Source organism: Oryzias latipes, chromosome 3 (assembly GCF_053564925.1).
Source record: "Oryzias latipes strain Hd-rR chromosome 3, Olatipes_Hd-rR_3.1".
NCBI lineage: Eukaryota > Metazoa > Chordata > Actinopteri > Beloniformes > Adrianichthyidae > Oryzias > Oryzias latipes.
The window spans coordinates 16,910,467-16,934,027 of NC_136239.1; the positions used below are offsets into that span (position 1 = coordinate 16,910,467).

The 23,561-nt window shown below is 38.9% G+C and overlaps 1 protein-coding gene and 2 long non-coding RNA genes across 3 annotated transcripts; 2 read left to right on the forward strand and 1 right to left on the reverse strand.

The window, feature by feature from the left end:
• Window positions 1-1,127: 1,127 nt before the first annotated feature.
• Window positions 1,128-12,657, forward strand: leo1 (LEO1 homolog, Paf1/RNA polymerase II complex component). Its single transcript, XM_004066912.5, has 14 exons — window positions 1,128-1,279; window positions 2,189-2,337; window positions 3,104-3,390; window positions 5,024-5,214; window positions 5,371-5,475; window positions 5,560-5,654; window positions 5,803-5,951; window positions 6,094-6,178; window positions 6,281-6,375; window positions 6,475-6,609; window positions 8,967-9,102; window positions 10,501-10,693; window positions 10,778-10,875; window positions 12,327-12,657. Exons 1-14 carry the CDS (start codon window positions 1,222-1,224, stop codon window positions 12,465-12,467), a joined length of 1,917 nt encoding a protein of 638 aa, XP_004066960.1. The 5' UTR covers window positions 1,128-1,221; the 3' UTR covers window positions 12,468-12,657.
• Window positions 12,658-15,541: 2,884 nt separating this feature from the next.
• Window positions 15,542-23,302, reverse strand: LOC144990942 (uncharacterized). Its single transcript, XR_013654818.1, has 2 exons — window positions 22,733-23,302; window positions 15,542-17,257 (listed from the first exon to the last, which is right to left on the reverse strand). It is a non-coding gene; the product is annotated as an uncharacterized LOC144990942 (long non-coding RNA).
• Window positions 17,878-18,773, forward strand: LOC144990940 (uncharacterized). Its single transcript, XR_013654816.1, has 3 exons — window positions 17,878-18,015; window positions 18,441-18,555; window positions 18,636-18,773. It is a non-coding gene; the product is annotated as an uncharacterized LOC144990940 (long non-coding RNA).
• Window positions 23,303-23,561: the final 259 nt, after the last annotated feature.

Genomic DNA, 23,561 nt, shown 5'->3' on the forward strand with positions numbered 1-23,561 from the left:
TATGATCTGCTTTTTTTCTAATTGAATAGAAATAGGAAAGGGAAACTTTGAGGAGCACCAAGGGGAAAAAAATCCTCCCAAAAACTGTTAATACATGTACATTCAAAAAACAGATAATCAAGTGTTTCTATATTTATGTCACAGAAATAAGTTATTTTCTGGAAAACCAAAACATATATGTAGTAGTTCCTTGCATGGATAGACTGCAGTCAACCAATATGAAATAATAAAAATAAATGTTTTTGTGGCTCAAACAGTACTTGTAACTGCTTTTTACGGCTATTAAAATGACATTTCTTTCCAAATTAAAGACCCAATATTTTTTGAACATTTATTATGGTGCAGTGTGTTATGAATTAATCAATATAGAATCATCTGCACTTTAATTTCTTCATTGAATGTAAAAGCAAACTGTTTGAAGTTTAAATTTAAAGTTTGATCGAGGTTAGAAATTTTTTAAAGCAGAAAACAACAGTTTGAGCTTGAAGAAACAACACAAAAGCAGATTAAAACTGCAGTCAGATGATTTCTACCTTTGACAACAGTATGGACAACAGTAAAACGGTAACCACAGACCTTTTTCCAATTCAGCATTATTTAGTGTTGTCCTTTTATCATTTATTTATTTATTCATTCATTTTTGTAGAAAGTGTCCTATATTATATTCATAGATAAATAAAATCCTGCAAATAACTTTTATCATGAAGCCACTTTTAACAACACTATGCAAAATGTGCAACTTTATTCAATTCAACCATGTTCTACTCATTGCTTTAAATGTTCATATTTAAATTATATAGATAGTTATTATTTTATTTATTATTCCAAAAGTGTCAAAGTCTGACCAATGCGACTGCATCTGGGTTTTGGTTAGAAGTCAACATTAATACATTTTATGTCTTTGTATAATCAAAGGTAATAATCAAATTTCTGTGTGAGTATCAATAAGTTACATTTACTAACAGAATAAACCTCATTTAACATTTAAGAAAAATAGATTTCGTTAAATTGCATTAAATTTAAAAAACAGCAACTATGTGAAAGATACTATGGGAAACTGCCTGTTCAGTTTCATGCAGTTCAGTTTAAGGTGCTTCACAGCGCCCTCTAGTGCTTTAAAACAGTCAGCACACAGATTAAGGATAAGTGAGCTCAACCCGGATGTAAAACCTCCAAAAACCTCGACCACTTCCTGTACTTTCACTCCGGTTTTCAGAAAAAATGGCGGACATGGACGAGCTTTTCGGAAGTGATGGAGACAGCGAGAACGACCAGAGAGGTAAAAAGCTACAAATTGTCCGAATTTAGGTTTCATTGTTGAATGAAGTCACGCCTGCGCACTCATTAGTGCGAATCCAGAACAGGATTTTCCTCAAAAAACAATCGGCTAAGCCGGTGGAACTGCCTGGATAGTTGCACTGGTGATGTTTTTGTTAATCATAAACACTCGTGTATTTTTTTTTCTTTCCTCGTCAACATTAAATGCCGGGAATTCCAAGATATTATATTACATTAAATTAAATTATCATGCAGCAATTTGTTTGAATCAATTTCTCTTTAAAGGCAAAGCTGTAAAGCTCAAACTATTTTAACCGCATGTCCAGAATATACGATCATATTCACGACCAACGACGACGGGAACAAAATAATTATCTGTATATAATTCGCCAAACCAGTTTATTATTATTAATTTGTTTAATTATCTGACCTTTATTGCATTTGTATTCAAAACTTTTGTCTGTTAAACAACAATGCAAAAATAAACAATTGTAAATATACAATTTGGTTTCAAACACATGCACTTTTTAAAATAAATAATGAAATTAAGAGTTACTGTGATTTTAAGAGGATTTATTTATTTAAAAGAAAAAACAGAAAATTTAATTTTAAGGACCTGCCTGTTTTGTTTTTTAGTCTTTTAATTGGATATGGAGTATAACTTTATGAAAATTCTATATTATAGGATCTAGATGAGAAGGAAGTGGGAACAATATAAATACAATTAGTATAGTTATTACTAGTCTAATTGTATATCAAACAGTAACAACATATAAACTGGATCCATCGCTTGATGGCAGATAACATCTTGCTTTGAGTTGGTCAATGGTTGGTTGAGTTGGTTAATGTCAACATGATTCATTGTTTTTGTGTGTCTGAAGAAAAGTTGCTTGTCGTCTCCTCTATGCAGAGTCTGCCTCTGGCTCTGGTTCCGACTCGGAGCAGGAGAGACCCAGGTCAGTCAGCAATGTGTCTGGCAGCGCCAGCGACAGTGACAGGGAACGGGACGATGACGACAATGAAGATGGCCAGGAGAGAGGAAAGAACAACATGAACAAGGTTGAGGAATTTGTCATATCAAAAAAAAAAAGTGAAATGATGAAAGTTTCTTAATTTCCTTTTATTTTCACTTTGCCTTTTTTTAAATGTTAAAGCTTGTAAGCTTGTAGCTTACATATAAACTTTAGGCACAGTTTTTAAACAGGATTATTAAACAGGGTTTAAGAACAGAGGAAACAGGCTTGTTGTAGTTCCTGCAGACCGGCAGGAGGTCATGTGAAATTTGCCTCTGATTTGTGAGCAGGACTGTTGACATGGAGCAACCCTGCTCTTCTTTGCAGTTGCTAGGAGTTCGGAGCAGGGAGACTGTGACCCGCCCAGCTTTAAGTCACAAATAGGCTCTTTTTTTATACAGAATTTTTTGTCTGCTCCTGAACTATTTGAATAAAGAATAGTCAGCAATGTAATTTTAAGCTTAATTTTCTTAAAATATGTCCTCCACTATCAGAAAAATGCCAAAACAAGATGTTAAAAACACCAAAAACACCCTTTTCATCGGAGTGGGTCTTGAATTGCAAAAAGTCTGCTGATAAATGACTTCACTGTGACTTGCTCTTCACACTGTAAATAGATACGATAGTCAACAAGTCAGTATGACAGATCTTTCAGCTTTGTGGCAGTTTTCCACGGCTCTTTCACCATCCAGGTGACTTGTGGCTTTAGCTGCAGGACTGAGTCAGTATTCAGGTGCAAATGAGCAAAGAGCCCACAGGTGTGACTGTGGTCCGAACATTAACTCAACTCTCCTCTGACCTGTGTCTAATAGGAGCTGTTTGGAGACGACAGTGAGGATGAGCAGCACAGTCAGCACAGCGGCAGCGACAATCAGTCCGAGCACTCGGGGAACCAGTCAGATGCCAGTATGCACTCTGATCAGGGGGACAACGATCAGTCTGACGCAGAGCAGCACAGCGGCTCGGAGCACGACCAGCGAGACGAAGATGACGACGACGATGTGGGTCAAAGATCAGATGGAGGAAGCCCAGCAGGCAGCGGGATGTCTGGTGCTGGGAGCCCTCGCTCTGAGAGGGGTAGCGCTCCCTCAGACAGGAGGTAGGACTTTGATGAAGGACACGCATCCCTGCAAGGAGAGTTCAATGATGCCTCATACATTCTTTTAGGATTCCAGCTCTTATTTGCAATGAACAAAAATACGTTTAAGCGCCTCTGTGTTTGTTTTTTTCTACACCAACAAGTGAAGCTCGATGTGGTTTATTTATGTGTGATTGTATTTCCAAAAGAGAAAAAGGAATGTGGCTAGATAGGGCATCAGTTATCTAAAAAGTCTTCAGTCTTATAATAGAATAAATCGCAAGGAAAAGGGGTCTAAATATTGTAACATCATGGAGGATTTTGTGGTTTTCTTTGGGAAGCTAAAAATCTTACACTTAATCCCTAAATTCAGATTTTTAAAGTTCCTCTATCAGAAAACTTTAAATAACAGGAAATGTACCTGTAAATTCCATTTGCAGATTTTAAAAGAACAATGTTGAGGGGCTTTTTTTAAAATCACTTACAGCTAACAGGTTAATAGACAACGTTGATTTTTGAAGGAAAATATTCTAGTTAAGGTATTTACTGACTTATAAAGGGAAACTTTAGTCACATGGACCTGGGGGGCTTTGAAAAGGACCACAGTTAGGAGCCGGACAGATGAATATTACATGAGTAATGAGATCCTCCCCAAAACAAATGCAGCTATTAAGCACATTAGTATTAGCGGTGCAGAGGTGGAGCGGTTGACCTCTGATCGGAAGATTGCAGGTTCAGTTCCCGCTCTGTGCGCCCAACCCCACATTAATCTGGAAGTTAAAGGTCGGCGCTATTGTTTGACAGAGGAGCTGCCGTCAGTGTGTGACTGTGTGTGTGCATGGATGAATGGGACTGTGACACTAAGGCCCTTCAGGCCTTTAAGAAGGTAGTAAAGCGCTATGTAAGTAAATGCCATTTACCATTAGTGTTGATGTTTGTTTGTTTTAGAACAATTTGAATCAACTCCAGCTGCTGGAGCCTCTTCATTCCTTAAACATCCGTGTTGTAATACTGGTCCATATAAATAAAGCTGAATTGAACCAAATCTGAACTAAAACACTTTGTATAAAATAATAACTGGAGTGATTCGAGGATTCATCTTTGTTTTTACCGTTCATTGGAAGAATGCTGGTACAATAGATGCTCCACCTCAGTAAAAGAGAGAAGTTGTGAATTTGGAAGAAACCACGGGGGTCTTGTGGGGTCAACTCCACACATCAAACCATTTTTTTAAAACCCAAACAGAAACCAGTGTCCTAACATTTCAATTTGTTTTACAGGTTTTGTCATATGACGTTGTAGAAAATACAGAGACTCTCTTAGCCATTAAGCAGTTACGCTGATTTATTGACCTTTATTGATTCACTTCTAGGACAGTTTTATTTTGAAAATCACTCATCCTTAAATGCCAGAAACTGCCGCTCAAGCCAATCTTTGCTAGTTTAGGAATGCAAATCTTAAGTGAGAGTTGAAGCTTAAGGAGGCTCAAAGACATTTCTATTTTCCTGTCCTAGCATACAGCTTTGATATCTAGCAGTCAGTTTGTCGGTGCAAATTTCAATTCCAGGTTTCCTACTGAGCCTGATAGATATCTATAGATGCAGTAGTCATTTAATCTATGAATCTGCTCTTCATTTGTTTTTTTTTTGTTCAGTGGCCACAGCGACCCGGGGACACCACAGTCCGGGGCTGGAACCCCCCACTCTCACGAGGAGAACCAATCCGAGGACGAGAAGTGGGAAGGTGGAGCCAAAAGTGACCAATCGGACGACGAGGATGAGAAGCGGCATTATTCTGAAGACGAGAGAGAGAACTCAGATGAAGAGCCAAGGAACAGGAAATCAGGTACATCAAGGGTTTGATTGAGAGGCACATGGATGTTTGGGGGTTTCTACCACCAGACTATGCAAATATATTTTATCCTGAGCTCTACGGTTTGATTGTGTGAAGCTTTTTCTATTTTTTTAACCATATAACAACCCTAATGTCTTCCTCTTTCAGAGTCTCCAAAAGGCAGTGACAGTGAAGACGACTTCCTCAGACAAAAAACCAAAGCAAAACCAGCCTCTGATTCCGATTCAGACAGTGATGTTGAAAATAAGAAAAGTAAGATCCGTTCCACCAAAACCATGGCTCTTTCAGTGTTTCTCCGTCCTTCAAATGTGGCCTTTTTTTCTTACTGTCACACAGCGAAGAAAACCGCAGCAGACGATCTGTTTGGAGAAGCTGACGACATCTCTTCTGAAAGTGATGCAGAGAAGCCTCCTACCCCGGGACAGCCTCTGGTATCCATCTGCATCTTTACCAAACTGAGCATCCAGCTCCGTTTTTTTCCCTTTGTCCCAAAGCCTCCACCTAAGCTTTTTTTTCTTGTGTGTGCTTAACCCTGGTTTCATATTGTGACCCTCCCCCCTTCCTTTTTTTTTTTTCCAGGATGGTGATGACGGGATGGAAGGAGAGCCGACAGAGGAGGAGCCTGCGCCTGAAACCCGGATTGAAGTGGAGATTCCAAAAGTCTGCACCGATCTTGGATCCGAGCTTTATTTTGTTAAGCTGCCTAACTTTCTGTCAGTGGAGCCCAGGTCAGAATCTCATATAAGTACATATGAAATAAATGATTGTATTGATGGGCTCTTATTTCAAAAAGGAGAGAAACGTGTTGACATTGATGAAACCAATCGAAAAGTGAAATGTGTTTTTATTGTTTTATTTTTCTCTTGTTAGACCCTTTGATCCTCAGTACTACGAGGATGAATTTGAGGATGAAGAAATGTTGGATGAGGAGGGGCGGACCAGGCTCAAACTAAAGGCATGTTAAGAGCATCACAAAAAGTGTTCCTAAAAGCACGTCTGCTTTTAGTCTGGAGTTGATGTGTCATGTGTTCATTGGAATTTTACCTTCCTCCCACAGGTGGAAAACACCATCCGGTGGAGAGCAAAGAGAGACGAGGAGGGAAACGAAACACGAGAGAGCAATGCGCGCATCGTCAAGTGGTCTGACGGCAGGTGTGTGCTACAGAAAGCCTCACGTTGAGCGTGTGACATCGACGAGGCGTTCCCTGTGTTTGCCGTGGTTTGAAGCTTTTCTTTTTTTTCTGGCCGCAGCATGTCCCTCCACTTGGGGAATGAGGTGTTTGATGTTTACAAAGCTCCTCTCCAGGGAGACCACAACCACCTGTTCATCCGACAGGGTACTGGACTGCAGGGACAGGCTGTTTTCAAGACCAAACTCACATTCAGGTAACGCCACCATCACGTAGAAGTTGCACACTTTCTATGATTTCAACCGAAAGTGCTTTTATTAATACTTCTTAAAGACCCGCTCCGATGGAAATTGGGTTTTGGATGTATTTTTTTATCAACATGATCTTGTGGCATTTTTCTGACCATGGAGAACATGTATCAAGAAAATTAAGCTAAAAATTGTATTTCAGAGCCTTTCTTTATTCAAAAAAATATAAATCAGGAGCAGATGTGAAAATGCAGTTGGAGTAAACAGCGTATTTGTTTTGTAGAAAAGACCCTGACAGGCCATAAGCTCCCTGCTCCGCTCCATTCTGATGCATCCACTTATAGATAAATAGATCCATGGACGTCTTTGTTTTCCTCGTCTGAGCTGGTATCTGGCTCAAAACTGTACATCTGAATAGCTTTAAAATTGCTCCTCATTTTTGTTGCACTTGTAATGTTTGGTTGAGGATGTGAGGGGCTGTAAGCCAGTGGGAGAGACCGGCTTAGTTCTTGAAACAGGAAGAGGGTGCGGGGTTTCTCTGCGGCCAATGCTCCATCCCATAACTTGGAGGTGAATTTCTAATGAACTCCTGCCACTCAGCAGAAACTATGTCCTACAAAATGACACAGGTTAAAAAACAGCATAATCATAATGAAAAAAACCTGGGAATGCTTTTACAATCGATCAAAAGATGATCAGGGGAGGACTTTTAAACAAGCCCTCATTCAGAATAGTGTTTTAAGTCTCTGGATCACCTTGTGCAAGCTGCACAGGTTTTTCTCTGTAAGATCCCAGTAAGCCTCTTAGAGCCTCTTAAGTCCACATGAAGTCTTCTCAGTACTTGGAGAAGCTGCATGGATGCTCAGGAGCAACCAACACTACAGAGTATTTACACCCAAGCATTCAATATAGATGAAAGTAATTAGAAATCAACCCTTTTGACATTTCAAAGGGAGCTTTAAGCTGAAAATCAAATTCTGTGTTCCCTCCCCTATATCGTGGTTCACTTCTGCTGTTTGGTGGATTTTTTTTATTTATTTATTTTTTTTCTAACAGCGCGTTGTGTACTGCATCCTGATTGGCTGTAGACCCTGTCAGTCAATCTCCTCTTTGCTGTGTGTTCGGTACAGAATGCTTTCAGTTTGCCAGAGTTGCATAAATCTTTGATTGTGAGCAGATTTTTATGTTTTGTTCTCTAATACTGGACCGTTTGAACTTTGAGAGTGTAAACAAGAGAGAAAAGTTTTGAAATGTTCCCGTCTGTCTGAGAAAAGTATGCAAAAAAATCTTCAGAACATACTTTGCACAAACGGCTTACTTCTGCCGAAGGAGTTGACCTTTTTAACTTAGTCCCACTCTGTTAATCTTTTGATCTATTTTAAAATCATTCCTACTGTTTTTAGGTAAACATTACATAAAAAACGTGTCTCGTTTTCTAGGACATAGTTTCTGCAGAGCGGCAAAAACTCATCAGAAATCTGCCTCTGAGTTTTGGGCGAGAACATTAGCTCTCTGTTTACTCTCTCCTGCTAGTTTACAGCCTTTCAAACCTCCAACTTAACAAAACCGGTGCAACAAATATGACGAATGATATTGTAGCTACCAAGCCATACAGTTCTGAGCATAATACCAGCTCAGACGCGGAAAACAAAGACGTCCATGGATCTATTTGTCTACAAGTGGATGCATCAGAATGGAGCAGAGCAGGGAGCTTGTTTTCCGCCGAAGCAGCTCCTGCATCACAACTACAATCTCTTCTGACAGCATTTATTCGTCTGCTCCTGATTCACAATTATTTGAATAAAGAAATACTCAAAAATGCATGTTTGAGCTCTATTGTCTTTATATATGTCCTCCATCATCAGGAAAATACTACAAGGACATGTTGAAAACAGTAAAAACCTATTTTCCATCAATGGGTTTTAAATACTAAGCTTTAAATGTAAGGACAGAACAACTATTTGCTCTCTGAAGCTTTGTTTCATCCCACAAACTGAATTTTAATATTTGACGACATTTCTTTATTTTAATGACTGAGGTACCACAGAGGAACTTGTGAATAGATAATTCATCTTACTGTTGTATCTAAATAAATTGCAAAGCAACTGCAGGAAATGTGATAGAGCGCATGTGATTTAGACAGGACTGACAGTCAGCCTCGCAGCATGTCTTGTGGTTTCCATGCACAACATAGAGGTCCTTTTTCCACCGTGAAACCAAAAGCTCCATGAGGTGACCTGGATGGTCGATGAGATATCTGATGTTTGTTACTGTCTGACATGCAGATCCTTTTTATAGACTTTTATAAATACAAGGATTCATACTAACGTTGATCGTTGGCGTTTTCTGCATTATTATTTTTTAGGCCCCACTCTACGGACAGCGCCACCCACAGGAAGATGACCCTGTCTCTGGCTGACCGCTGCTCCAAGACACAGAAGATCCGAATCCTTCCCATGGCCGGAAGAGACCCCGAGTCTCATCGCAACGAGATGATCAAAGTAACTGGCTGTTCTGTTCTGTTTGCCTTTCCCGGGTCTCATCCTAAAATGCTTTTGTCACCACTCGGAACAAAAGTTTGCACGAGGCCCGCTGCTGACGAGCTTCCTTCCTGGTTACATAAAGGCATAAAGTCCTTTACATAACGGGGTCGTGCTGCTGTCAGTGAAATAGAAATCCCGTCAGCGCGTCCGCAGGACTGGTTTTGGGGTTTATTGTCGACATAAACAAGCTGCTCTGATAGCATCATTTACCCTCCAGCAGATCTCACCTGGGACGTCCTGTGTTTGGCAAAAACTACAAACACTTTGGGATTCAGGAATGTCTATAAACAGCCTGGGATTTTGCAGTCATTCCTGCTGGTTGTTTTGTTTTTCACAGAGGAATAATTTCATTTGGACAAAGCCAGCAAAGCAGCTTTTTCCTCACAAGTACAGCTTATTCAGGCGAGGAATCTCTGGGGGGGGGGCTGTGGCCCAACGGCTGAGTGACAGCCAGACGTGGAGGTCGTGGGAACAATCACTTTCTCCTTTTTTATGCATATCCTCACAACCATTTAATCTCGTCTCTATGCCGTGTGTTTAATGCAGGTTAAATGCTGTATCCAAAGAGGATTTGGTTTCAAAGTAACAGTCTAGTCGCTTCGTTTTAGCGTCTTTATTTTCAACAGTGAGGAGATTTCATAGAAATGTTCAGACTCTTTTATTTTTAGTAAGACAAAATAAGCAGCTTTCAGGAGAATTCTTTTTGTAGCGTATGATGATACTAGAAAGGCTTTCTGCTTTGTCGTGTGTCGCAGCCATCAAACCTGCTTTTCTTGTTCATTTTTTGCATCCCTTTTTCAGTTTTTGTGACAGGATTTCAGTTCAGATTTGCAATAAGGCTGTTGTTTTTTTCTGTTGTTGCTGAGTGCGTCAGGCTTGTGTCAGGGTTACTCTTGCTAAGTATGCGGTTTTCTGTGCTATTCTGCTTGTGCCTTTGAGGACATGTAAACCTGTAGTTGCCCCTCCTCATCTGCTGTCCCAGTATCTCCTTCTTCAGTTTGTTTGAGCTTCTGGGCCATAATCTCAGCTTTCTTTACACGTTCCTGAAGATCTCTATTTGAGATGGATAAAGTTTGATCTGTTTGTACTGTTCTCAGGTTTATGGTCATTTTAGTTATGGGCTCTCTTGGTTAAAATGTTGGAAAATAATTGACTGAGCTCGCCAACAAAGCATCAATTTTTGTTTTTTAACGTTGAAAGTGATTTGAGTTTAAAAGTCTTTTAATCCAACACGTAATAGTTCCTTGTATGAAGTATTTGTGTTAAAACTGTCAGCAACCCACTGGAGGCTTTTATTCAGGGTTTCTTGCTGCACTTGGGCTTTGAGTTGATTCCCTGGGGTGTCTTTTCGGACAGAAAGAGGAGGAGCGGCTGCGAGCTTCAATCCGCAGAGAGTCGCAGCAGCGCAGGATGAGAGAGAGGCAGCACCAGAGGGGCCTGAGCAGCAGCTATCTGGAGCCCGATCGCTACGACGATGAGGAGGAGGGCGACGAGGCCATTAGCCTGGCAGCAATTAAGAGCAAATACAAGGGAGGCGGAGGCTTGAGAGGTGAATGGACTTTCATTTTCTTAACATTGATTTTTTTTTGCACAATACTATGGTGGCATGAACCCTTCATTTGTCCCAATCCAGAGGAGCGAGCGAGGATCTACTCCTCAGACAGTGATGAAGGCTCTGATGACGACAAAGCCCAGAGGCTGATGAAGGCCAAAAAGCTGGACAGTGACGAGGTAGGTGCACTACCTCTGCTTGACAACAGGGGGCAGTGGGAGACAAGAACGCTAAAGGCTTAAAAAGTCAACTTCATGCGGCCAAACAGGGAGAGGAAGTAGTGCGTGTGTTTACACACACGCTCTCACTGTTTGTCCTCAAAACACCAAAATGCACATGACCAACTGAGAGCATGCACGCGGTTTTGCAACTTTTTAACAATAAGTTTAATTTCATTTGTTAAAATCACTACCAAAAGTGCTTCAAGATGCTTCACAAAAAGAAAGTTACATCAAAATAAAGCTGAGCATTCACAATGTTTTGGTGTTATTTCCTGTACTGAGCGAGAAGTTGGTTTATGCTGAGAGACCTTCTCTTTCCAGTGAAAGAGTATGAACACAGACAAAAACACAGGAACATCCTCTAGAACGATGGTCCCCAACCCTCGGGCCGCCGTCCGGTATTGGTCTGTGAGTCAGTTGGTGCAAAGAACATAAAAACACAACATACATTTTTGGCCTTTTGTTTATAATCTAGTTCTGAAGGAAATTTTATTTTGGAAAGCCACATCTGACTCATTCTTGATGGATGTCAGATTGCTCAGACTTGTGTCAAAAATCCATCCGCTACTTTCTTAATGGGGCTCCACCAACTGCTGAATTGTACAGGCCGGTCTGCGGACTGAAAGAAGTTGGGGACATTATAAGACTCTGTAGCTATGTTGGTATCCGCAACAATGAGATAACAAGAGGGAGACACAAGCACAAACCTTGTAGCGTCTGTTTTAACACTAGAGAGGTCTGTATATTGTAAAACTGACACCTGTATGGATGAGAGGGCATTAAAAAGACGGTGGAGAAGAATCTGCGTCCTAAAACGACTCACAGCAGTTAAAGCTTAACTGAGGGCATGGTTCAGGGTCACAAAGGCCAACTTTCACTGCAAGATTAAGCAAAAAGGAAGCCTTTAAGTCTCATCTTTAAGACAGATATGGTGTCTGCCTGCTGAACCGAAAGATGGAGGTTGTTCCTCATGAGAACAGTCCTATCGCTCAAAGCTCTGCCCCCACTCGGATTTTTTTAAATGTAGGAACAAGCCAGGAATCTTGCAGACTGAGAAAAACTGTTGTGTTTGTAAACTCTTGAGTACCGTAGTTGAGAGCTTTACATGTCATTAGAAACATCCTAATTCTGAACAGGCCACAATGGTTAAAACATCATCTCTTGAATTAATCGTCATCACAACTCTTGCTCCAGCTTTTTGGATCAGCTGAAAGCTTTTCATAAGACGCTTTTGGAACAGATTGATAACAAAGAGTCAAATTTGAAGTGATGAACGCTTGAACTTCTTTCCCGGCAACAGGATCTTTCTGATTTCCCAAAAATTACGGAGATGAAAGACGACATTTCCATAAACTTGATTCATGTGCGAGTTAAAAACCCAGTCTTCACTATCCTCTTTGTGTGCGCAGGAGGGTGAGGGATCAGGAAAGAGAAAGGCAGAGGATGACGAAGAAGCGGTCCCCAAAAAGACTAAGAAGTATGTCATCAGTGATGAAGAGGAGGAAGAAGAAGAAGGGGAGGAGGAGGAGGAGGAAGATGATGATGAATAATTCTTTTTTATTATTATTATCATTCCACTGTAATATCAGTGCTGAGCCCACATGGTGCATTACCAGCCATATTATGTTTTGTATATTTTCCTATGACCTGTGTGTGTGTGAGTATGTGTGTGTTTGTGTTATGTATAGCAGGGGTGAGAAATAAAAATAAAAAAAGGTTGTTTTACATAACCAGAGCTTCCCATGGACTCTGTCTTTTTTTACTGTTAACATTATGAAACTTATGAATCACGCTTTAGTTGTTAGGCTGTAAAACCAAAAGTTTCTTTTCCAAACAGAAACACAATCTTAACTATGCTGAGTGTTTTGGGCTGATGAGGACTGATTGGTCAAGGAGCTACACCTGCCGTTTGGCTCCATTTCGATCCACACGACTGAGTGTGCGGAGGGTTTAGCCGCCGTGAAACAGTCCTTAGTCATTAGGGTAAAGTACTTGAAGAAGAAATTCAGTTGGACAGAGAGGAAACAGACGAAAAGGAGGTTAAATGTTGACAAATTGGCGGTAGAGCTGCATCATAGGATGCTCTTCATCCTCACAGCCATTGTAGAGGATGAGGAAGGAGACATTACATGCTAAATTCATTTAACAATTTTTGTATTTCCTAAATTGTGCATTTCCTGCTGTTCGGGATCCTCCTTAGCCATGGTTTGGAGCTAAAATGTCCAATTGGATCAGCCTTATTGTTTGTTGCACATATAGAACAAGAAAAATGAACATTTCACGGCAAGGTTTAGACATTTGGCATTTCCCCTAGGCCTTAGTTAGTTTGCTGGAACCAAACAAAGCATGTCCAGGTTTAAATCGAGCTGATTCTGGCTACATAAGAACAAATCTGTAATGGGATTGATGAAGAAAAGACCACTGTTTTATGTGTCTGTTATTTAGAGGTCCTTGAAGTAAAAGTGCCACTTGAGTATCTGCGTTTAATTGTTCTTCTAAAGGGAGCAGTAATGAAAGCAGCTGTAATCAGGAATAATTTGGAGATTTAACCTTCCTGCTCAGCCCTGGGTGAAGAGGAGCAGGAAAGCTTTGGTTCTCTGGGAATAACAAGTGTTTCAATCAGTAGATGAATGCAAATGTTTTTGGTAAAACCCTTCAGAGTTTTAATGACTGTTTAAAAAAAAATCCCTACCTAAAAGGCCTGCTCTGGTCTATTTGCAGAAGCAGGTGGTGAAAAAGTAGTGAGACAATAAAACTCGGATTTGCAAATGGAATTGATTTATTTCAAGCAATTAAAACACAGAAATACTAAAGAAATCTAACATAAGGTATATACATCTATAAATAGATATGTTAAACCTCATAGAATTAGACAAGTTTTGATAAGAAAATACAAAACAGTAAAAGAGACGCATATCCTTTCATATACACCTACATACAAATGTAAATGATGCCATTTCATTTACTCTTAATTGTAAACAGGCATATATGTGCTTGTAGAGACAAGACACGACTTGTTGAATCCATTAATTCAATTCAATTCAATTCAATTTTATTTGTATAGCCCAAAATCACAACAGTCGTCTCGATGGGCTTCGAAGTAAACATGAACTCAAAAGGATCATTAACACAAAGAGTTCAATAGTAAAATACTAAAATGAACTAACAAACTGACTAAGCTATACTGGCATCCCTGCCCCTAGACCCCCCTTCGCGGTAAGGAAAAACTCCTAAAAAAACGGATTCCGGAAAAAACGAAGAAACCTCAGGGGTGCCCACATGAAGGAGGGATCCTCCCCCAGGACGGACAGGCGATTTACCTTATTTACATTAAATGTGAAAACACTTTGATTGCTTAAAAAGTGTGAAGAAGTTAACTTTCCCCTAGTGTGCTTTTCTTAACTATTGAATTTTTTACATATTTTTCAAAAATCTTCTTCTTGACTTGTGCCAAATTAGGTAACACCTAACTAGAAAAAGTCTATTAATCAAAATCAAATTGATTTTCACTTTGAAATTGCATGATTGCTTAGTCACATATCAAATTTCTGTTAAAAGTACATTTCTTGAATTATTTTTTTCAGGCAAAAAAAGCGTTTCTTCAAAATTAACATTTTTTAACTTTATCAATGAAATTTTCCCTTAATTCAATAGATCACAAGATGTGGGAAAACTGCATTTCTGGAACGGAATCTGAAGGAAATTTTCAAGTTTAATATTTTGCTTTAATCAGGCTGAATCATCAAATATTAAATTTGTGAGCTAAAATGGAATCGACAGTTTAAGCACCGACCCACAACCCTACCCTTGACCCTTCTCTATTACTTTGTCAAAATTCTATTTGATATTACTGTCATTAATTCTTACTATCTTTCCTTTTCATGTAATTTTTTCTCTCTTCTATAGTTCTCGTTACCTACCAGCAGTACTAAGCTGATCTCAGTTTTTGTCCCTCTCTGTGCCTCCCTCTTCCTTATGTAAAATGCATTCAAAGTTCTGAGCTTACTGGAAACTCGCACTGGAAAGAGAAACGCACAGAGAAACCTTTTGTCCTGAGTCATCATAGTTTCACAGTGGAAAATAATGATCCTCCCTTTGCAGTGAAAACTAAAGTTGACGAGTCGAATTGCACCAGGCGACAAGGAAAAAGCACTCAGACATGTATTACGCAACTGTTTTTGATGCTGATGACATGAAAAAACAAAGGCAAACCAAGACTGCAGATCTCTTACAGGGAGTGACATCTATGAGAAGAAAGGGTTTATTTTTACTTTGCTATGGAGCAACCATTTTTATGTAACGTTTAGTCCAAAAGGAAGCAGGGACCTCAGAAAGTCTTCTGTCATCTAAGCCAGTGCTTAAGCTGGTACTGATCACAGAGGTTGGATGAGCTGATGGGTTGGGATTTGATCCTCACCATAAGGGGAGAATGCAGAGAACAACAATCCTGGCAACTCATTCAGGTTCAGCTGCCAGAATGACGCACAGTGTCGCACACTGAGGTATTTCACCGGGCTCCCAGAGATACATTTCAAGCCTGCAATGTGACCCGTCCTCCAGCACTGCCCAGACCAAACTGGCTGCAGCCATCTGCAATACAAACAAATCACTAACTAGATGATAAGGGCCCAGAAAATTCTCCATGAATTAAGTGATGCTTAATTCCCCACCAGTCAGAGTTGTACCCAAAAGCATGAGTTTTACCATAATTTCCTGAGATGTGTGTGCAGATGCTGATGTGCATTTTGATGCTGCTCAGGCTCAGCAAACAGCCAAATACGACGGGGTTTTTTTTGGATGCAAATGCTGTGTCGGTTGCCTTTAAAGAGAAAGTGTCGATGGGTGCTGCGTTATCTCAGACTGCAGTATGTTATGTAAAGCCAATTCCACAGAGTAAGGACTGGCTACGGGAGGGGAGGCGAGCAGAGGAGAGGGGGAGGTAGTGCTACATCATCAGCAGTCCCTGAAAAAGGGGAGAAACAGATGGGAGGGCTGCAGTATTTTACTCCTTTTATGCTCTATCCTCCTCCTCTCTGACGCTTTATTTTCTGTATTAAGATATTTATTTATCCTAAAAAAAAATCAAATTTAACCTGAATTTAAGCGGGACGCACAGTTTTTCTGTGAGAAAGAGCTCAGAGAGGACACAGCCCTGCAGGCGCTTTCACTCTGCAACACAGAGCTTAATTGGCAACTTTTCAGTGATTTGGGTCATAGAAGAGACGCTGGCTGTGGGCCTGTGCAAGGTCAGGTGTACTTGAAGTAAACAGCAGTTTGTTTTCATTAATGTGCTCTTTTTCCACCGAAGTTCACTGGTGTGTGGGGATCTGGGAGCAGAATGCTTGGTCCAGACAACAAAACCTGGCTTCCCAGTTTTAGGGACAAAAGAGGATTTAAATTACATCCTTTGCTCAACTAAAAAGAGATCTTCAGTAGATATTAGGAAACTAAAAGGAAGTATTTTTTTCTTGTTAGCCTTAATTTTTTTGCTGTTCACACTGAATTTTTTTGCTAACATTTACTAAAAGAAATTACCAGTATTTGCTATTTGCAATAAACTTATTAAATTATGGTGTCAGTGAATGCTAAGACAACTTTGGATTAATAAAAAATAAAATTTCTTCAGCGCACAGCAAAAACAAACCCCGCAGAAATAAGTAAAACAAAGTCTTATTTAAATAAGGAAAAACAAATCCAATAGGGTAAGAAAAAAATTCTATTCACTACATGTTTCATCAAACTAAGATTATTCTGCAACTTTTTTTTTTTTTGATAAGACAAATTTTCTTGCAGGACAGAAAATAAAACATTTTACTTCAAACTTCCACACATCCATTTCCTTTACCTGCTTTGTCCCTTTTAAGGTCACTGGGTTGCTGGAGCCTGTCCTGGCATCTGTTGGGCAAAAGGTGGGGTACACCCTAAAGAGGTTGCCAGTCTGACTCTCACATGCAGACCCAGTGACACTTTAGAGTTATAATCAACCTTTAAAGCATGTTTTTGGATTGAGGGAGGAAGTGAACTGGAAAAAAAACACCACACATACATGGGGAGAACATGCAAACTCCACACAGAAAAGACCCAGCTGGGATTTTAACCATGGCCTACTCGCTGAAGTAAGAGTGCTAACCACTACACCGCCGTGCAGCCTTTCTTGAAACAATTTTTCTTTTGACTTTCTCCTAACTCAGATGTTGATTGGGGTGGATTTTCTGACACAAATGATTTGAATTTTGTATGAAAGAAAAGACTACACAAAAATAAGAAAGTTTTTTTATGGATTAATTTGTTACTTTCTTTTTCCTTTTTTAACTGTAGACAGTCTTTTTAAGTCCCAAACCTACGGTGGCCCTGAAGTGCAAAGCATTCAACAAATCACTCGATACAAAAACATTTTTAAGATCACAACAACAATTTAAAAAAAAAAATAATTTTTAAAAAGCAGCATTACATTTTAGAAAACAAAACAAAATTTCAGAAACCAAAACTTGAAAAACAAAAATGACAAAAAAAAAAACATTTCAGAAAACAAAATTAATTTCCAGGAAAAAAAGAAATATTAAAAAATGAAAACATTTCAGAAAAAAAAAAATCCAGAAAAAAAATGAAATATTAAAAAATGAAAAACATTTCAGAAAAAAAAATTCCAGAAAAAAATGAAATATTAAAAAATGAAAAACATTTCAGAAAAAAAATGAAATATTAAAAAATGAAAAACATTTCAGAACACAGAATGAATTTCCAGAAAACAAAACGAAATCTTCAAAAATGAAAAACATTTTCAAACCGGAAGAGGCAGGTACTATGGGACAACGCTGATTGGATGATGATTTTTGTCAATCATTTGAACTGAAAAGTATTTTAAATGAAGCGATGACGGATTTTATCGTCCAAACAACAATGTACTATAATAATCCACGTATTTCCCATTTATATATCAAATAAAAAATGCAGCAAACTGTTAATGAACTTTAAAATTATTTTTTTAACATTTCGCCTGACACACGGTCACCCGGAAGTAGTTTGTGAGCACTTTTACTTTGAACGCTGTGCGCTAATGTCTACGGCTGCGAGGTTCACGCTGTCAATCATCTTTAGGTAAGAATCAATTCTGTGATCTTTTCTTTTGTCAGTCACATGTCTCTAAGGATGTTAATTTTAGGATGTTAAAGTGCTGCTTTGAAAAGATAATTTATTTTTATCTTGCGCATGCGCAAAAAGAACCCGATGGAGACGAACCGTCTTCACATGATAGCCGTTCCCGTTTTCGGTGACAACATGAGAGAAAAAGCTCCGAGCCAGCCTGATTCTGTGATTTATACAGTAATTACAGTAATTATATGGCATCAGTGTTGCTAAAAATCGACTATAAGACTGAAATCAGTAAACAAGTTCTTATGGGAAATAATATTTAAGTGCATTGTATATTTTTGAACCATGCATATACACATATACTGAAACTTAAAAATGAACTTTAAAGTTTATAAAATACTTAATTGAATTAACATGTGATATTTCTGCAGGTGAAGTTTCTCAAAGCGAAGTTCCAGAAAGGTTTGTGCTGCAGAAGAACAGATGGCAGCTCTACATGGGAATACAAAAAGACTAAAGTCATTCAGATCATTGTGCAGTGTACAGGCAAGTCACCATGATTTATGTGCAATGTAATCAATAAATATTATTTAACCTTAATATCTAATTTTTTTTTTAAATTGCAGGTCCTTTAAAAAAAACGTCTTTAACCTGCTGCATAAGCCTGATTAGTTGTAAATGATGCAGTGGGGAGTGAAAGACGAAGCACAATTCCTGGCTTTAGCGTCGGGCTGATGATCTGGGGCCTGTTTCACAAAGGAGGTTAAGTGTAAACTCTGAGTTCATAAACCCGGAAATCAGGGAAACCCTGGGTTTTCTGTTTCAGAATGGGAGGTTTGTTTAACCAGAGTAAACAGAGTAAGTCAAACCCGTTTCTGAAAGAGAGGTAACTTATACTCTGAGTCAGTGTCCATGGTTACTTATGCTGTGAACCTAACCTGGTCGGGAGCAGGTTTTATTCTCCAAACTCGAAGTTTCTGCCGGTCCCCTCCCCTTTTTAAAGACGAAGCACTATATTTCGCTTCAACCTTCATTGCCCACATTTCCGTCACGCGATCTAAGTGACAAGAATGGCTTGTCCTTTTTTGGATTACCCAATAGACGAGGAGGCTGCATTAATTCGTAGAGAATTACATTTACGTCGTACGAGGATTTTGAGACCTCGACTCGATGTTTTGTCATTTCCCCATACGTTTTTGTTTGAGCGTTACCGTTTTTCGTTGCAGTCAATTACATATACAATGAAAACAACATTAGGTCCTGCTATGTAGATGTTTCATATGTCAAATATTGTCAACAAAGCCTACATCCATGACATGCTCACATTTGACCTGATTGAATTATGTTTTTATACTTCATTTTTAGCTGCTGCCATGTTCTTTTAATTCCTGCAGGATTGCATCTACATGAAAATGAAATCAGGGACATTGAATTAGATTAATGTAACAATTACTTTTTGGAAACACAATTTTCTAGCACTGCTTACTTTCTTAATCCCATATAAACCTATACCACTTGATCAATACAGGGGTAGTGTTGCAGTGTGTGTGTGCTGAGCGGGGTGCGAGTGCAGGTGCAGATGGGGGGGGGGGTGATTGCAGGTGCAGATGGGGGGGGGGGTGGGGTGAGCACGGATGAGGAGGACGGAGAAGGTGTCATTCCCAGAATAACTGTTTTGGAGTCATTCTTATTCCGCTCTGGAGGTTGAGGGTTTCCAACGGGAAGTGAACCCCGAAGGAGAATTCCCTTCGGCCCTGAAGGAAATCTCCCCTGCGCTTCTGACCACGCACGGTCGGAAAGACGAGAGAAAAGAAGGAAGTCTTTGCGCAGCGAAAGGTTCAACAGTAGACAAAAGTTCACTTTTAAAAACACAATTGCATGTATTAATATTAAAATGACCAACGTTTGCAAGAGGGGAAGGTTAACAAAAAAGTCCTCTAAACATTACCGACGTTAAATGCATTTTCCCCCAGATTGGTTCTGTACACTATGCAGCATTTCATGCAATTACACCAGGAATAACACTTCAAAAGTACACCTAAATATAGCCATTTTTTATTTCACACCTTACGCTATTTAAAAAGTTATTACAGTCAATATTTATAACAATGATTTAAATGCAAACTTAGGCATTAACTTGAACAGCTATGTTTTCCCACGCTAACTGTCTCTGTTTTGCAGATGCAGCGGTGTTGCTTTTCTTCTGGAATATGTTCTCATATTCACTGCAACTCTGCAGCAGCACGTCAAGTTCAGCTGGCGAAAAATACGCAGACCTCTTTTTTTCACGGTTGCCATGGTGACTCGTGATATCTGCGCTCCATTGATAATGGCTTCTTATAGACGCGGTGCGCACGCTCACCTCCGAATCAGTCCACTCAGAGTTGATTGATCTAACGCGGATCAGCTGCTCTGAAACTGAAAACTCAGAGTTGTCAATCTCTCGATTGACCAACTCAGAGTTCAGGTTTGACCTCAGAGTTGGTTGAACCTCCTTTGTGAAACAGGCCCCTGGAAATCACATCTATGAGGAACCGCATCAAACACTTGTACAACTCCAAACAACTTAATGTTCCTTTAAGCAAAACTCCAGTTTAAAATGTTCATATTAGACTTGCTTCATTTAGGAGTTTTTCCATGTTTACCATTTTAGGTTTTAAAGCTTTATTAACAAAGATGATGTTTGATTTTCAAAGCTGTTGTTTAGAAATGTATTTTTGTCAATGAAAAAACTGAATGCTGATGTGAGGATTGTAATAATGGATATGAAAATAAACAAATTTGTTTCATAGCAATGCAGTATATTTATTGAAAACTTAACATGAATACGTTATTCAGTAACAGAAACAAAGAAACTGTTGTTGATTTCCCTTTATGGGCTTCTTCATGCAGTCAATCAAATGTTGCGTTTACATTCAGCATTTACTCAGCCTACCTGTCAGTCACATTTATTAGAGGAAAAAATGCATCTGGGAAAAGTCTGTTTGTGCTTAACAACTATATCAAAAAGAGTCATGTCAGGGAAGTTTTGTCCACATTGCTGCTCAGCATCACATCCAGAGGAAGATGCACAGGTAAGGGACCCCAGTTCCTGCTCGTACATGCTTGCAGCTTCCTCTGCACTGGACTCCAGCTCCAGCTCTTGAAATCCCTGACAGAGATAAATTAATAAATTAAAAATCCCTGACAGAAAAACATCAGCTGCCGTTCATCTTTCATTCAGGAAAAAGTTGAGTTCATCAAAATGAGGAGAAAATGGGTTAAACCAGAAATTCATTAGGGAGGGGTCAAAACACCAAACTCAGAATAAAATACATTATTTCAGTCTTATAAAAAATACATTCTAAAACAATTTGGTATTCCTCCTCTGCCTGAAAGACTAAAACGTTTTTTTTAAAGATTTATTTTACACTACAGACTTTGCCACCTTTAGTTACACACCTGGACGTGTCTGATGATGTGCACATCCAGTCATTTACTGTCATGTTTCTGTGCACTGACACAATCTAAAGTCACAGATCTTAATAGTGTGAATAAGAAGCATTCATAAATGTTATTCTGAGACACAAACTGCTGCAGTTTACCTGACAGCTTTGCTGATTTATGCTGCTGGTACACCTGTCTGTGAATCCTGCCCACGTGACCCCCCTCTCCAGCTGATGAGGTAACCTGTCATTAACGTATGACTGAAGGATCTTGGATCTGTCTGTAAACACCCACCTAGAAATCACGTTTAACGCTACATTTATTAGATCAAACAAATGTGCCTCCATACCTTATCTGTGGATGGCGGGACTGCATTTCCTGATGATGTGCGCCGTCTTTAACACCCGTTTCTTCGCAGCTGCTGCTTTAGACAGAATCCTCTCACGACATTTCGAAACATTTGTAAACCTGGTTGGTGTTGATATTTCTGCGTGCGTTCTGTCATCACATCCACTAAATATTCAAAGATTAAAGTTTATGTTAACGTTTTACCGTCCCTTTCTTTTTTTTTTTTTATTTTTTTTCTTTTTTTTTTTTATTGAACAATTGCAACATACAAAACAAGAAAATACAACAATTATGCACATATAATGTACGGACGTCATCCACACAAACTACTTCCGGGTGACCGTTCTGCTTCAGACGAAATATTCAAAAAATAATTTAAACCTTCATTATCTGTTTGCTGCATTTTTGATTTAATATGTAAATGGGAAATACGGGAATTATCATGGTACATTGTTGTTTGGACGATAAAATCCGTCGTCGCTTCATTTAAAATACTTTTCAGTTCAAATGATCGACAAACATCATCATCCAATCAGCGTTGTCCCATAGTACCTGCTTCTTCCGGTTTGGAAATGTTTTTCATTTTTGAAGATTTCGTTTTGTTTCTGGAAATTCATTCTGTGTTCTGAAATGTTTTTCATTTTTTAATATTTCATTTTGTTTTTCTGAAATGTTTTCATTTTTTAATATTTCATTTTGTTTTCTGGAAATTAATTTTTTTTCTGAAATGTTTTCATTTTGTAATATTTCTTTTTTTTCTGGAAATTAATTTTGTTTTCTGAAATCTTTTTTTCTTTTTTTCTTTTTTCTTTTTTATGTTTTGGTTTCTGAAATTTTGTTTTGTTTTCTAAAATGTAATACGCTTTTTAAATTGTTGCTGTGATCTTAAAAATGTTTTTGTATCGAGTGATTTGTTGAATGGTTTGCACTTCAGGGCCACCGTACAAACCGATTCTCCTGTGATGCAATGAGCAGACTCAAAGGCAATATTTACAAGACGGACGTAAATGGATGAGGGAGCAAGCTGCCTTGTTTCTAGAGATCTAAAGGAGAAAGCAAGAGAGCATCAGGAGAACAACATGACACACATGCTGTCAGCAATGAATCAGTCAATCTTTGGCTTCAGTCTGGAAGGAACTGAACAATTCTCCAGCTCAGGAGAAAACATTGAATCATCACCCTCTGTCCATAACAAATAGATGAAAGCTGTTTCTGGAGACACACCATCTCCATGTCAAACCTCTGCAGTGTCCTCTTACACGTTATGGATGTTGAAACTGCTTTTTAGTTATATCTATTTTTTTGTTTTATCTTTTACAAAAGTCAGAAGAAGGTCCCAGTGCTGTGGAAGACATCCTGCCTTATCCTATTACCGGTACCTTGAAAATCACTGAACCAGTTTGTTGACATTCCACTTAATAAAAACCTGCAGAAACTTTTATTTTCACAGCTCAGTAAATAAGATCAAAGCTCCCAATAATGACTTACCCCCCCCCCCCCCCCCCCAAAAAAAAAAAAAACCCACCAAGCTGATATAGAAGCTTGCACTCTAAAAAAATGTATACCTCTGCACAAAATGTTTTCAGGCAGTCTTCTTTAGCACCACTGCAGCACTTTCTGCATCATCTGCAGGTCATTAGTTTATGACTATGATCAATAAACCAGATTACTGCCACTACTCACTTTTTCTTGGTGGATTTATGTTTTGCATTTTCTTTAATTTTGATTTTTTTGTTATGATGATTGAACCCTTTTGTATTTTTTTGTCTTGTTTAATA